Source organism: Bison bison, unplaced genomic scaffold (genome assembly GCF_000754665.1).
Source record: "Bison bison bison isolate TAMUID 2011002044 unplaced genomic scaffold, Bison_UMD1.0 scf7180017858048, whole genome shotgun sequence".
Classification (NCBI taxonomy): domain Eukaryota; kingdom Metazoa; phylum Chordata; class Mammalia; order Artiodactyla; family Bovidae; genus Bison; species Bison bison.
In genome coordinates, this window is record NW_011488621.1 from 2,340,492 (window position 1) to 2,355,716 (window position 15,225).

General features: G+C 39.0%; 1 protein-coding gene across 1 annotated transcript in view; it reads right to left on the bottom strand.

The window, feature by feature from the left end:
* Nucleotides 1-5,991: 5,991 nt before the first annotated feature.
* The window catches only part of DECR1 (2,4-dienoyl CoA reductase 1, mitochondrial), a 43,508-nt gene continuing 34,274 nt past the window's right edge, over nt 5,992-15,225 (bottom strand). Inside the window, exons 6-10 of the mRNA XM_010862079.1 lie at nt 14,602-14,701; nt 9,350-9,422; nt 7,345-7,491; nt 6,802-6,864; nt 5,992-6,699 (exon numbers count right to left, since the gene is read on the bottom strand). Coding sequence (XP_010860381.1) covers nt 6,640-6,699; nt 6,802-6,864; nt 7,345-7,491; nt 9,350-9,422; nt 14,602-14,701 — 443 coding nt within the window. The 3' untranslated portion in view covers nt 5,992-6,639. The remainder of the gene's footprint in view (nt 6,700-6,801; nt 6,865-7,344; nt 7,492-9,349; nt 9,423-14,601; nt 14,702-15,225) is intronic.

A 15,225-nucleotide genomic window follows, 5' to 3' on the forward strand; every position in this document is an offset into this window, starting at 1 on the left:
TGGAAATAGAACTGCCTTATGATCCAGCAATCCCACTGCTGGGCATACACACTGAGGAAACCAGAAGGGAAAGAGACACGTGTACCCCAATGTTCATCGCAGCACTGTTTATAATAGCCAGGACATGGAAGCAACCTAGATGTCCATCAGCCGATGAATGGATAAGAAAGCAGTGGTACATATACACAATGGAGTATTACTCAGCCATTAAAAAGAATACATTTGAATCAGTTCTAATGAGGTGGATGAAACTGGAGCCTATTATACAGAGTGAAGTAAGCCAGAAGGAAAAACACCAATACAGTATACTAACGCATATATATGGAATTTAGAAAGATGGTAACGACAACCCTGTATACGAGACAGCAAAAGAGACACTGACGTATAGAACAGTCTTATGGACTTTGTGGGAGAGGGAGAGGGTGGGAAGATTTGGGAGAATGGCATTGAAACATGTAAAATATCATGTATGAAACGAGATGCCAGTCCAGGTTCAATGCACGATACTGGATGCTTGGGGCTAGTGCACTGGGACGACCCAGAGGGATGGTATGGGGAGGGAGGAGGGAGGAGGGTTCAGGATGGGGAACACATGTTAAAAAGAAAAAAAAATGATGATCCCACAAAACTGGTCCAATTGAGCAGGAAACATAAGCTTAGCTTAATCATACGACCTGCAGTTCAGTTCAGTCGCTCAGTCGTGTCCGACTCTTTGCGACCCCATGAACCACAGCACCCCAGGCCTCCCTGTCCATCACCATCTCCCGGAGTTCACTCAGACTCACGTCCATTGAGTCAGTGATGCCATCCAGCCATCTCATCCTCTGGCGTCCCCTTCTCCTCCTGTCCCCCCTCCTCCTCCCAGCATCAGAGTCTTTTCCAGGGAGTCAACTCTTTGCATGAAGTGGCCAAAGTACTGGAGTTTCAGCTTTAGCATCATTCCTTCCAAAGAACACCCAGGACTGATCTCTAGAATGGACTGGTTGGATCTCCCTGCAGTCCAAGGGACTCTCAAGAGTCTTCTCCAACACTACAGTTCAAAAACATCAATTCAGTGCTCAGCTTTCTTCACTGTCCAACACTTGCATCCATACATGACCTTGGTCAAGTCCTAACTTCCTTGAGCTTCGGCTCTCTTTATAAAATGAAGGGGTGAAAGGGGAAGAGTCCAGATGGAGGAGAGGGAGCACATGGAGTCAACATCTCTGCACAGCCAAGACACTGCCAGATGCTTGTGGGGACCTCAACACCCAGGCGGATGGAATGAATCCCTGAGCAACAGGGCAGGACTTTGTGGGGAGGGAGGGGGAAGAAAGGGAGGCCGAAGGTGGTCAGCACCCCTGGGGGCAGCTGGAGGAGCGGAGGTATCCATACACCTGAAGAGGCACACTTACCTTGAGGGGCCAGCGGGGTCAGGAAGGGTATGGGGGTTGGAGGACCAGAGAGGAACATGGCTCGCATCCCCACACCAACTTGGCCTGGGGGACCTGCTGAGGCCCTGCACCTGGTCCTCCACCTTCCAAGGCCCCTCTGCTCACAGAGGAGGAAGAGACAAGCTGGATGGGGAGGGACCCTCAGGGAACAGATATCAGAAGTTACTGGCAGTCCCCCAAGCATTGAGCCCAGGGCAGCCTGCGGAGGCCCCAAGCCTGATACTCCAAGGACAGAAGCAGTTTTTTGTTTTTGTTATTGGGGTTCAGTTTTACCTTCCAGTTGTTTCATATATATATTTTCTAATGTTAACCTTCTCAATTTATTTGGTATTCTTTGTTACTGCTATTTATTATTATTTTTGCCACACTGCACAACCTGCAGGATCTTGGTTCTTAGGCCAGAGGTCAGGCCTGAGTTCCTGTACTGGGAGTGCCAAGTCCAAACTCCTGGATTAACAGAAAACATCAGCACCCAGGGGCTATTAATCAAAGTAAGGTCTCCTGGAGGTCCACGTCTCACACTAAGACCCAGCTCTACCCAACCGCCTGCAATTCCCAGTGCTAGAAACTTCAGGCCAAACAACCAGAAGACAGGAATCTATCAAAAAAAAAAACAAAAATGACATGACAAAAAAATACGTTACAGATGAAAGACCAAGGTAAAAATCTATAGGACTAAATACATGAAGAGGAAATAGGCAACCTGCCCGAAAAAGAATTTAGACTAATAATATTAATGTTTGAAAATCTTAGAAATAGAATGGAGGCACAGACTGAGAAAATAAATGTTTAACAAAGACCTAGAAGAACTAAAGAACAAACAGAGATGAACAGCAAATGAAATAAAAAATACAGTAGAAGGAATTAATAGCAGAATAAATGAGACAAAGGAACAGATAAATGAGTTGGAAAATAGAATGGTGGAAATAACTGCCAAAGAGTGGAATAAAAAAAAGGGGGGGGGAGGGGAATTGAAGACTGTCTTAGAGAACTCTGGGACAACACTAAATGCACTAACATTCGAATTAGAGGAATCTCAGAAGAGAAAAGGAAAGGATGTGAGAAACTATTTGAAGATATTACAGAAAAAAATTTCCTAGCATGGGAAATAAAATAGCCACCCAAGTCTAGGAAGACCAATGAGTCCCATAAAGGATAAACCCTAGGAGAATCACATCAAGACACATATTAATCAAACTAACAAAAATTAATTCAAAATTGAATTCAGAGAAAAAATGCAGCAAGGGAAAAGCAAAAATAATATACAAGGAAATCCCCATAAGGTTCTGCAGAAGCTCTGCAGGAGAGAAGGGGGTAGGTAGCAGGATATATTTAAAGTGATGAAAAGGAAAAACATACAACCAAGATTACTCTACCCAGCAAGAATCTCATTCCGATTTGATAGGGAAATTGAAAGCTTTACAGATAAGCAAAAGCTAAGAGAATTCAACCCAACCAAACCAGCCTGAAAAACAATGCTAAAGGAACTTCTCTAGGTAGGAAACACAAAAGAAGAAAAAGAATCACATAAACAAAACAATTAACAAAACGGTAGTAAGTACATATTAGTAATTACCTTATATGTAAACAGATTAAATGCTCCAGCCAAAAGACACACACTGGCTGAATGGATTAAAAAACAAGATCTGTGTATATGCTGCCTACAAGAGACCCACTTCAGACCTAGGGACACATACAGACTGAAAGTGTAGTGATGGAAAACGCTATTCCATGCAACTGGAAATCAAAAGAAATCTGGAGTTGTTTAGTTGTTAAGTCGTGTCCAAGTCCTCGTGACCCCATGGACGGCAGGACACAAGGCTTCTATGTCTTCTACGGTCTCCCATAGTTTGTTCAGATTCATGTCCATCAAGTTGGTGATGCTACCTGACTATCTCATCCTCTGCCCCCGCTTCTCCTTTTGCCTTATATCTTTCCCAGCATCAGGGTCTTTTCCAATGAGTCAGCTCTTTGCATCAGGTGGCTAAAGTATTGGAGTTTCAGCTTCAGTATCAGTCCTTCCAATGAATACTCAGGATTGATTTCCTTTAGGATTGATTTACTGGTTTGATCTCCTTGCTGTCCAAGGGACTGCAGTCCAAGAAGACTCCCCAGCACCATAATTTGAAAGTATCAATTCATCTGCACTCAGCCTTCTTTATGGTCCAGCTCTTACATCCATACATGACTACTGGGAAAACCATAGCTTTGACTATACAGACTTTTGTTGGCAAATTGATGTGTCTACTTTTTAATACACTGTCTAGGTTTGTCATAGCCTTCCGTCCAAGGAGCAAGCATCTTTCGGTTTCATGGCTCCAGTCACTGTCCACAGTGATTTTGGAGTCCAAGAAAATAAAATCTGTCACTGTTCCCACTTTTTGCCCTTCTATTTTCCATTTATTTTTTAATGTAGAGTTTCAAGTCAGCTTATTTACTCTCCTCTTTCACCTTCACCTTCATCAAGAGGTGATGTTCCTCTTCCCTTTCTGCCATAAAAGTGGTATCATCCGCATATCTGAGGTTGTTGATATTTCTCCTGAGAACTGTGATTCCAGCTTGTGATTCATCTAGTCTAGCATTTCGTATGATGTACTCTGCATAAGTTAAAAAGACTGACAATATACAGCCTTGACATACTTCTTTCCCAATTTGGAACCAGTCCATTGTTCAATGTCCAGTTCTAACTGTTGCTTCTTGACCTGCACACAGGTTTCTCAGCAGGCATGTAAGATGGTCTGGTATTTCCATCTCTTGAAGAATTTTACACAGTTTGTTGTGACCCCACATTCAAAGGCTTTAGTATAGCCAATGAAGCAGAAGTGAAAGTCAGTCATGTCTGACTCTTTGTGACCCCATGGACTATACAATTCATTGAATTCTCCAGGCCAGAATACTGGAGCGGGTAGCCTTTCCCTTCTCCAGTGGATCTTCCCAAACCAGGAATTGAACTGGGGTCTCCTGCATTGCAGGTGGATTCTTTACCAGCTGAGCCATAAGGGAAGCCCAAGACATGTTAGTCATTCAGTCATGTCCAGCTCTTTGCAACCCCATGTATATTCCAGAAAAAAAAAAACTAAAAGAACTGAAGATAGTTACATGGGAAGACAGCTTTGGAGTGGGGATTTCAGTGTACTCCTTCCTGTACAAATTATATAAACAAATTACTTTCATAAAAAATAAAGATTAAATGAAAAAAAGGCAAAATGTTGAAAATAAATATACCAAAATGTTAACAGAAGTTTTCTTTAGGAAGTTAGCCTTCAAATTTTTTATTCTTTTCTATTCTCACATTTTCTATAATAATAATTTCTTAAAAATCAAAGAGCAGAAAAACAGAAGGGCCTTATCTTTCATTTGTGTGCTTGACACTTAACATGGTGTTTTTAGTTATCTCACTTAATCCTCATCACAACCCTGTGAAGCAGATATTGCAATTTTGAATTTTATCATGAAGAAAATGAGTGATAAAACTTACAAAAGGTCATTTATGTAACTACTGTCACTTTTTTTTCCTACACCATAATAAGTATCGATAATTTAAAAATAAAGAAGAAAGATGTGGATAGAAGAGAGGAAATGGTTATTTTTAAAGGTAAATGGAGATAGGTATGGGGTCCCAGTAAAAGGCAAAATTATCATACATGTAAAGGATACTCATTCTAAACCATTTATGTACACAATTTAATGTAATTAATGCATATAATTAACTGCCAATGTAATAAGGATTTGTATATCAGGCTTATAGTATATAAGTTCAAACAGGAAAACTAGATTCTTTTGCAGGAGGTAAGATGGAAGCTGCTGGTGCCCTCTCTTAGTAACTTAGGCAATGGAGAAAGTCAGTCTGGTGAGCATATAATGAATGATTCCTAAATGGCAAGCCACTCCAGTATTCTTGCCTGGAAAATCTTGTGGACGGGGAGTCTGGAGGGCTATGCAGTCCATGGAATCACAAAAGAGTCAGTCATGACTTAATGACTAAACAACAATAATGAAAGCAAACTGCTTTTTTTAATATAAACTCAAAATTATATCTATATAAACTTGAAACTGTGGATTTTTTGCTATTTGATTCTTAGGATGACAAATTAGTCAAATTAAATATGGAATAAAATGAAATTATACACAAAAAGTTTTTATAAGCTTTGTTCATCTTTTCTACACAGAGAATACACACAATTTTTTTAGCATTTCCTATTCTAGTAATTTTATTTTTTTCAAAATAAGCATTTTATTAAAAAAATTTTTTTTTCTATTCTTTTCCAAATTCTTTTCCCATTTAGGTTATTACAGAATATTGAGCAGAGTTCCCTGTGCTATCCATCCTAAATACTGCAGTGTATACATGTCAATCCCAAACTCCCAGTCTATTCCTCCCCACCCCATCCTTCCCTTCTGATAACTGTAAGTCATAGAGAATATATACTTTAAACGCTGAGATGAAATGCTATCTACTAGGCGTTATTTTCTCTAAACTCTAGAAACAGAATGAATTACTTCCCCCTCCATAACCCTGCTGGAACCTTGTGATTCATTTATCACAATGAATCATAAATAATTATTTACAAGTTTATTTATCCTGTTAGATAATGAGTTTTAAGAGTACAAATGCTGTAGATTATTCATGGTTTATTTTTACTGCCAAATAAAACTTCTGGTTACAAAATAGGTCCTGGCAAAAACTTGTTTGAATCAATACTAAGTTAATGGAGTTAAAACTGAATTAATACTGAGTTAAAGAAGACAATTCCTAAGTACAATGAAAAGGAAATACCTTGAAAGGACAGAGTCCATTATTAGGTTTATTGTTAATCCCCTGTTTTCTTTTAGACACTGTCCCCATGTCACTGTGTCACTGAAGATATAGGTTTAACATGTAACTTAAATGCTACTTCCACCATTAGGTTTCTCCTGATTTTCTCCAGTTACAAATATCTGTCCCTTTCTCTGCACTTCTAAGCACTTTTCAGTTCTATTAATAGCCTTTCACTTTCCTGTTTTTATTGTTTAAAAATTCTTTGAAGAGACAATATCCCATCTTATTCATCTTTTAATGTACAAGATCTACCTACCATTGGCCTAGCATATAATACACATTCCAGGAATGCGTGCTAATTAACAATTTATTAGACCTGAAAATATTCAAATCATTATAGATTGTCTGCATAATTTCCATTATAACCAAGATGAGGCCAGAGTAGTCTTAGGAGCCTTTGGTCTTCCTGATAAGTCCTTCTATTATGTCCCACTGATCCTTGGTGACCTACCACAAAAAGAAAAAGTCAATTTAATGAGGTTCTTGTGTGTTTTTAAAGCTTAGTGTCCTCACTGTTAATATTGTATTATATTCACAAAATGGCATTACCTTCCTCAGACTGTTGAATTCCCCTGAAATAAGTACTTCCTCTCCACCATCAAATCTAATTACCTAAAAAATTATAATAAAAGCTGTGAAATTAACTTCTTTTAAAAAGTTTTCTGAACCATTAGCCACTTCTCCCTCCTAACTGGTTGGAATATCTCTTTGACATTTTCAATCCAAGCACAAGTTTTAAAGACAAAACTGACGATTAAACCTAAATTGATTTACTCTCTTAAAAATCCTCTCTCCATCATTTCTATGATTTCAAATTCTACCCAATTTTAAAGATCAGCTTAAAGGCACGTCTACCAGAGTTATTTGCATTTAATAAAATTAATTTATTAATGAATCAACTCCATAAGCTTAAACTATATTAGTATTTCTATATTATAAATAACATACTAAATACAGCTAATTAAATACTTTAAATCATATTTACATTCAACATCATAAGGATTGGTTCTACAATCCACCTTCCCACCCCAAATCCACCTCCCCACCCCAAATCCACCTCCCAAAAGTGTTGAGAAAGAAAACTATGCTTACAGCTCCATTAATCCAAGAAGCATAATCACTACAAAGGAAAGCAGCAAGATTTGCAAGTTCTTCCACAGTTCCCAGCCGACCACAGGGAATTCTGTCAATTATTTCTTTTTCAAATGCTCCGGTTGGGTCCAGACGGCTAAAGGCACCCTTAGAAATTAAGAAAATAGTTAGGTAACTTAAAAAAAAAATCCTATTTAAGAAATAAATTTGCAATAAATGGAATGTTACTAAGGGAGCCCTGTTCATATCTTACTCCCTATAAGCAAAAAGTTTTGCCAAATTCTTCCATATTCATTTTGCCTAATGCTGCTGCTGCTGCTGCTGCTAAGTCGCTTCAGTCGTGTCCAACTCTGTGCGACCCCATAGATGGAAGGCCACCAGGCTCCCCCGTCCCTGGGATTCTCCAGGCAAGAATACTGGAGTGGGTTGCCATTTCCTTCTCCAATGTATAACAGTGAAAAGTGAAAGTGAAGTCTCTCAGTCGTGTCTGACTCTTAGCGACCCCATGGACTGCAGCCCACCAGGTTCCTCATTCCATGGGATTTTCCTAAGACAGGTATAAAGAAAATCATAGACAAAGGTCTCAAACCTGGTTCTATCAGTTCTGGCTACAGAGTTTCCATACTTCAATTTTCTTTTAATTTCTTTAAAATTATATGCTTGTCGTTTGCATAAAACTCATACCTAGACTGCTAGACTAAAGCTCCTTGATGGCAAGCATCTTGTCACAACTGTTTTTATATCTTTCTCAGCACCTTTGCACACAGAAGGCACTCGGTAAATATACGTTAAATAAATAATAAAATGCAGGTGACTTCCCTAGATACTGAGGTCCTAGAATGAAGTTTTGATGACTGTTTAGTCCTTTTCAGACAGTGCTTAACACAGTGATACTCTGAATCAAGTATTTTAATATGTGCATTTGGATTATTTTTCCATTAATTTTATCATTTTTTATAATTTAAGTGCCAAATAAGATATTCAGTCAAGTTTCACTTAGGCAGTGTTTCTATTTTCCACCCTTCAAACTACTTAATTAATACAACCATCTTCATGTTAATATTTAACAACCCAGAACCACCTATAAGGCCAATGTTCCTTAGCATTATTTTCCATTTATATAACAATACTGGAGTGGGTAGCTATTCCATTCTCCAGGGGATCTTCCTGATCCAGGGATCAAACCCAGGTCTCCTGCATTGCAGGTGGATTCTTTACCATTTGAGGCACTAAGGAAGCCCCCTCAGTTTATTAAGTTAAAGTTAGCAAATTTCACTTGGGCCTTCAAAGCAACATTCCAGGTAGGATTAAAAATTCCTGCTTTACATGAAAACAAAAAGATGTGAGAATGAAGTTATTTGGGATAATGTGAGAGAACAGAGAGCCTGTGAACTTTTGAGCAATGTCTGTAACAGCATAAGTGATAATTATGAATTGCAATGAATATCTGATTACAAGTAAAATGTATGCCATCAGAAGAATTTTTAATCCCAGAGACATGGGACTTAGATAACATACGTAACTGAGAGTTTAAAGTGAAAAGGCACAGATATGACTCAAAGAAAATGCTACCTATTTTCTACATATAAGACCAAGCTTATATGATCAATTTAGAACGCATCTCTTAAATTTAAAATATAGTTACATTTCCATGATTTTTTAAAAAAGGACGTCAAAGTAAGAACCTGTAAAATATAGTAAAAAATAAGAAATATAATAACAGATCATTAAAGCAAATCAGACAAAATACCAAAATTCAAGGCATAGAAGATCCCAAAAATATTATATTAAGACACTGAAATAGACCTTATGAAGGAGTTGTGTAACTACTATTTTCTTTCCCAGCTCCTTATTTCTTATGTTGGATAATAGCAAAACCCTCTTCCCTTCTACCAGGGCTCCAAACTCCGGTATCCTTGGAAAATGCTGCATATTTCAGAATGTATCTATTAGTCGTCCACTTCTTAATCACTCAAAATGTGATCATAAGCAAACCAAAACTTACTTTGGTTTTTATAGGCCCCGGCTGAATCACATTGAATCTCATTCCATATTTACCCCATTCAGCTGCAAGAGACCTAAAAATTAAAACAAACAGTACAGATTTCTGAAATACTATACTATAAATTACAAATACTATTAACCAAGACTTAATACATGCTTACTACATGCCAGAGACTACAGCTCCAGTAGGTAAATACTACTATTATTCCCTATGTTACAGACAAGGAAACTGAGGCACAGAGAAAATAAATCATTTGCTCTGGGTCGTATGGCTAGTGAGTCAACTTCTAGCAGTCTAGCGCAAGAGTTTGTGCCCTTAATCACACTCTTCTGTACTACGTAATATTTACATTTTAGTGTCCTAAGCACTATGGTAGACTACCTACCATTCACATTTTAGTATGAAGACCAATATCAGTATACATATTTTAAAAGGGTATCATTATTTAGCATAAAGAACTGAAAGGATCATGTCTCTTCCTCACATTTTCTGGAGTTCAGTCCTGCACCTATAACGTTCAATGCAACTTTACTTACAGTACATTAGATCACAGTGTCTGCAACATTACAAGTGCCTTCATCAAGTAAAAGATGGAAACTGTGCAATATGTGCCAATATGACTCAGAGGAAGAAGTACCCATCTCTACCAGGAGTAAGAGGGAAGCCTTCCTTCAGGAGGTGGTAATTGAGCTGACACTTGAAGAAGGATTAGGAGGTTTTTGTGGGAGTAAGGGGAAAAGAGAAGAGGATGGAAATTATTGGAAGGGAGGGTGGAGAAAAGAAGACTGCCCAGGTATGTGGGCCAGTGGGTATGCAGGACAAAGGCATAACAACACGCAGTCTCCAGGACCTAAAAGACCTTATCTGGTGTGACTGTGCTACAAGGTATGGAAGAGGGCTGAAGGGAACTCAGGCTGGGGAAGAACATACAGAGTTATTGAGCATCTATTATGTGCAATTCACCGTGCAGTAATATAATATCAAAAAAGCAGCACAGGCTCATGGCCCTTAAAGAACAAGAAATTGAAATATCTAATAAGATCTAGACAAAACAAATATAGATATTGTACAAATGGTGTCAAAATAGTCAAGTTCTAAGCTCTTATTTCCACTATCATTTGACCTTAAAAATGGTAATTATCTCTATTCAGACTAAGTTTAAACTGCTGAGTAAAGTACAATTTTGTCTCCCAGAGAAATGTGTATTATTAGTTTATATGTTACAAAGTACCTTAAAACTACTCAAAAGAGAGAATTGTGTAGCTCAGCAGGAACTGAGCATTGGTTATGTACCAGATCTTGCTGAGCAATGAGCAAGATGAATAAGATCTGCTTTCTTCTCTCACAGTACACAGATCCTAGTGGGGAAGTTATACAGCTTTAATAATATATTAAAAATGGTCTACCATGCCCTTTTCTGTGCACCTTCATTTTAGAATCTATAACACAAGATGGCATTTATTAATGTGTTACCCTTCTCATTAGATTAGCATAAACATGCAAAGGGTTATTGTTGTTCAGTCACTAAGTCCTATCTGACTCTTTGAGACCCCATGGACTGCAGAACGCCAGGCTTCCCTGTCCTTCACTATCTCTCAGAGTTTGCTCAAATTTATGTCCATTGAGTCAGTGATGCCATCCAACCACCTCATCCTCTGCCACCCCTCTTCTCCTTTTGCCTTCAATATTCCCCAGCATCAGAATCTCTTCCAATGAGTCAGCTCTTCCCATCAGGTGATCAAAGTATTGGAGTTTCAGCTTCAAAACCAGTCCTGCCAATAATGGGTTGATTATCTTTAGGACTGACTGGTTTGATCTCCACACAGTCCAAGAGACTCTCATGAGTCTTCTCCAGCACCACAGTTTGAAAGCATCAATTCTTTAGTGCTCAGCCTTCTTTATGGTCCAACTCTCACATCTGTACATGACTACTGGAAAAACCATAGCTTTTCTATATTGACTTAAATCAGCAAAGTGATGTCTTTGCTTCTAATTTTGTGCCTGCAGTCACCATCTGCAATGATTCTGGAGCCCAAGAAAATAAAGTTTGTCACAGCTCCCAATTTTCCCTATTTGTCATAAAGTGATGGGACCAGATGCCATGATCTTTGTTTATTGAATGTTGAATTTCAAGACAGCTTTTTCACTCTCCTCTTTCACCTTCATCAAGAGGCTCTTTAGTTCCTTTTCACTTTCTACCATTAGAGTGGTATCATCTGCATATCTGAGGCTGTTGTTATTTCTTTCAGTAATCTTGATTCCAGCTTCTGATTCATCTAGTCTGGCATTTTGCATGAGTATTCTGCATCGAAGTTAAATAAACAGGGTGACAATATACAGCCTTGTCGTACTCCTTTTCCAATTGTAAACCAGTTACTTGTTCCATGTAAGGTTCTAACTGTTGGTTCTTGACCCTCATACGGGTGTCACAGGAGATAAGTAAGGCGGTCTGGTAGCCCCATCTCTTTAAGAATTTTCCAGTTTGTTGTGATCCACACAGTCAAAGGCTTTAGCACAGACAATGAAGCAGAAGTAGATGTTTTTCTGGAACTCTCTTGCTTTTGCTATGATCCATTGAATGCTGTCAATTTGATCTCTGGTTGCTCTGCCTTTTCTAAACCCATCTTGTACATCTGGAAGTTCCCAGTTCATGTACTGCTGAAGCCTGGCTTGGAGAATTTTGAGCATCACTTACTACCATGTGAGATGAGCGCAATTGTGCGGTAGTTTGAGCATTCTTTGGCATCACCCTTCTTTGGGTTTGGAATGAAAACACATTTTCCAGTCCTGTGGCCACTGCTGAGTTTTCCATATTTGCTGATATACTGAGTGCGGTACTTTAGCAACATCAACTTTAAGGATTTGAAATAGTTCAGCTGGAATTCCATTGCTTCCACCAGCTTTGTTTATAGGAATACTTCCTAAGGCCCATTTGACTTCACACTGCAGGATGTCGAGCTCTACGTGAGTGACACCATCATGGTTATCCCAGCCATTAAGACCTTTTTTGTATAGTTCTTCTGTGTATTCTTTCGCCCTCTTCTTAATCTCTTCTGCTACTGTTAGGTCCTTACTGTTTCCATCATCTGCCGTGCCCAACCTAACATGAAATGTTCCCTTGATATCTCCAATTTTCTTGAAGAGATCTCTAGTCACTTCCATTCTATTGTTTTCCTCATCTACTTCTTTGCATTGTTCATTTAAGAAGGTCTTCTTATCTCTCCTTGCTCTTCTCTAAAACTTTGCATTCAGTTGGGTGTATCCTCGGAGAAGGCGATGGCACCCCACTCCAGTACTCTTGCCTGGAAAATCCCATGGACAGAGGAGCCTGGTGGGCTGCAGTCCAGGGGGTCGCTAAGAGTCGGACATGACTGAGCGACTTCACTTTCACTTTCATGCATTGGAGAAGGAAATGGCAACCCACTCTAGTGTTCTTACCTGGAGAATCCCAGGGATCGGGGAACCTGGTGGGCTGCCGTCTATGGGGTCGCACAGAGTCGGACATGACTGAAGTGACTTAGCAGCAGCAGTAGGGTGTGTCCTTCCCCTTCTCCCTTGCTTTTTGCTTCTCTTCTTTCCCCAGCTATTTATAAGCCTTCCTCAGACAACCATTTTGCCTTCTTGCATTTCTTTTCTTGGGGAATGGTTTTGGTCACTTCATCACGTGCAATGTTACAAACCTCCGTCCATAATTCTTCAGACACTCTGTCTACCAGATCTAGTCCCTCAAATCCATTCGTCACCTCCGCTGTATAATCATAAATGATTTGATTTAGGTCATACCTGAATGGCCTAGTGGTTTTCCCTACTTTCTTCAATTTAAGTCTGAATTTTGCAATAAGGAGCTGATGATCTGAGTCACAATCATCTCCAGGTCTTGTTTTTGCTAACTGCATAGAGCTTCTTCATCTTTGGCTGCAAAGTATATAATCAATCTAATTTTGGTATTGACCATTTGGTGGCATCCATGTGTAGAGTGGTCTCTTGTGTTGTTGGAAGAGGGTGTTTGCTATGACCAGTGCATTCTCTTGACAAAAATTATGTTAGCCTTTGCCCTGCTTCCTTTTGTGCTCCAAGGCCAAGCTTGCCTGTTACTCCAAGAAATGAGAAAAAATATCCCAGAAGAGGTGGGATATGAGAGCTCTGAAGGGAGGTGAAATCTATTATAGCAAATTCTAACAACAGCACAATCTAGGCATAGATATATGAAAGTGCATGATGTGTTTAAGTAAGTATAGAGCTCAGAAATATCAGTGATTAAAGCAGAGGAAACATGGTAAAAGAATACAAGCTTGGTGAGAATGAGGATTGTTCTATTTCCATTACTACCATATCCCTCTACCTAGTAGAAGTGCCATGTACACAAAAGGTACACGATAGATATTGATCTAACAAGCCAATGAATACAGAAAGGCCAAGGGCAAGTCCATTTAGAATATCATACTGAGTTTTGGCTTTTATTCCAAAGATGAATAGAAATATGATATAAGGTTTTTAGCTAGGGAATTATAACAGCAGACATACATTGTTAGAAAGATGAATCTGGTGGGAACATGAATAAAAAATAAACTGGCAGCAGAGAAGCATATTATGGGGCTATTACAATAAGAAGAAAAGCAGTGATAAGAACTTACATTAAAATGAAGACATTGGGAAGTCCAATGGGGAACAGATTCAAAAAGCAATCATATACTGCTGAGAAAAAGCTGAAAGACCTGATAAGTGGTCACTGTCTATGCTAGTCTATTAATCCTGTATAATAGTATAGTCAGTACAATAGAAGGATGAAAGCACATTTAAGGGAGGTCAGAGAGGGTACAAGTAGAGATACATGGACACTCCAGTCTAAGTTCCTATCAGCCCTTTTCTCAAACTTTATAATACAGTCGTACTGGATCTGTGATTAAAATTAAGTAATAATTAGTTTCTCAGTCACAGTAACCACAATGCAAGGGTTCAATGGCCGCTTGTAGCTCCTGAAGAGTACAGATCTACAGAATAGTTTAATCACTACAGAGAATTCTAATGGACAGTGCAGCTAATAGAAAAATAAGACCTATTCATGAGACCCAGTGTCTCCTGGCAAATCCAAATTAGTCATTGTTTTAGTTTTCTCTGGAAAGAAACAAAAAAGCAGGAATTTAGTTACACAGGCTTTCAAAGCATGTCATCTTCAGGGACAAGATTAACCTGAAAGTACTTATTAGATTACTATATACCCAGTAATAGAAGATTAACAAGATAGTACTCACTTGTTCAAGGCCTCCACTCCTGCCTTGGCAGAAGCACTTGGTACTACAAAACCTGATCCAGTCTCAGCATAGATGGTGGTAATAGCAAGAAATGATGCTCCTAATATTTTTAAATGATACAGTAATTAACAATACAGCTAAACCAATTCACATCAGGAAAACATTTAAAATAATGGGATCTGGTTCAAGACGGTATAACCAAAACAGAAGAATTTTTTAAAACTTTACTAAGGCTAAATTAATGAAACAGTAATCTAATAAAAGTGTCTCATCTTTCTTTGCTAGTAATCTTGCTGTCATTCAGGATGGCCCAATCTTAATCAAAATTCTATACCAGCTGAGTCAATACCTAGGCTCAAATCTCAGAGGCCCTGCATACAGCTGGATAGGATTTCCATTAGCTATCCTCCCATTTGCTGCTGCTGCTGCTAAGTCACCTCAGTCGTGTCCGACTCTGTGTGACCCCAGAGACGGCAGCCCACCAGGCTCCCCCGTTCCTGGGATTCTCCAGGCAAGAACACTGGAGTGGGTTGCCATTTCCTTCTCAATGCATGAAAGTGAAAAGTGAAAGTGAAGTCACTCAGTCGTGTCCGACTCTTAGCGACCCCATGGACTGCAGCCTAC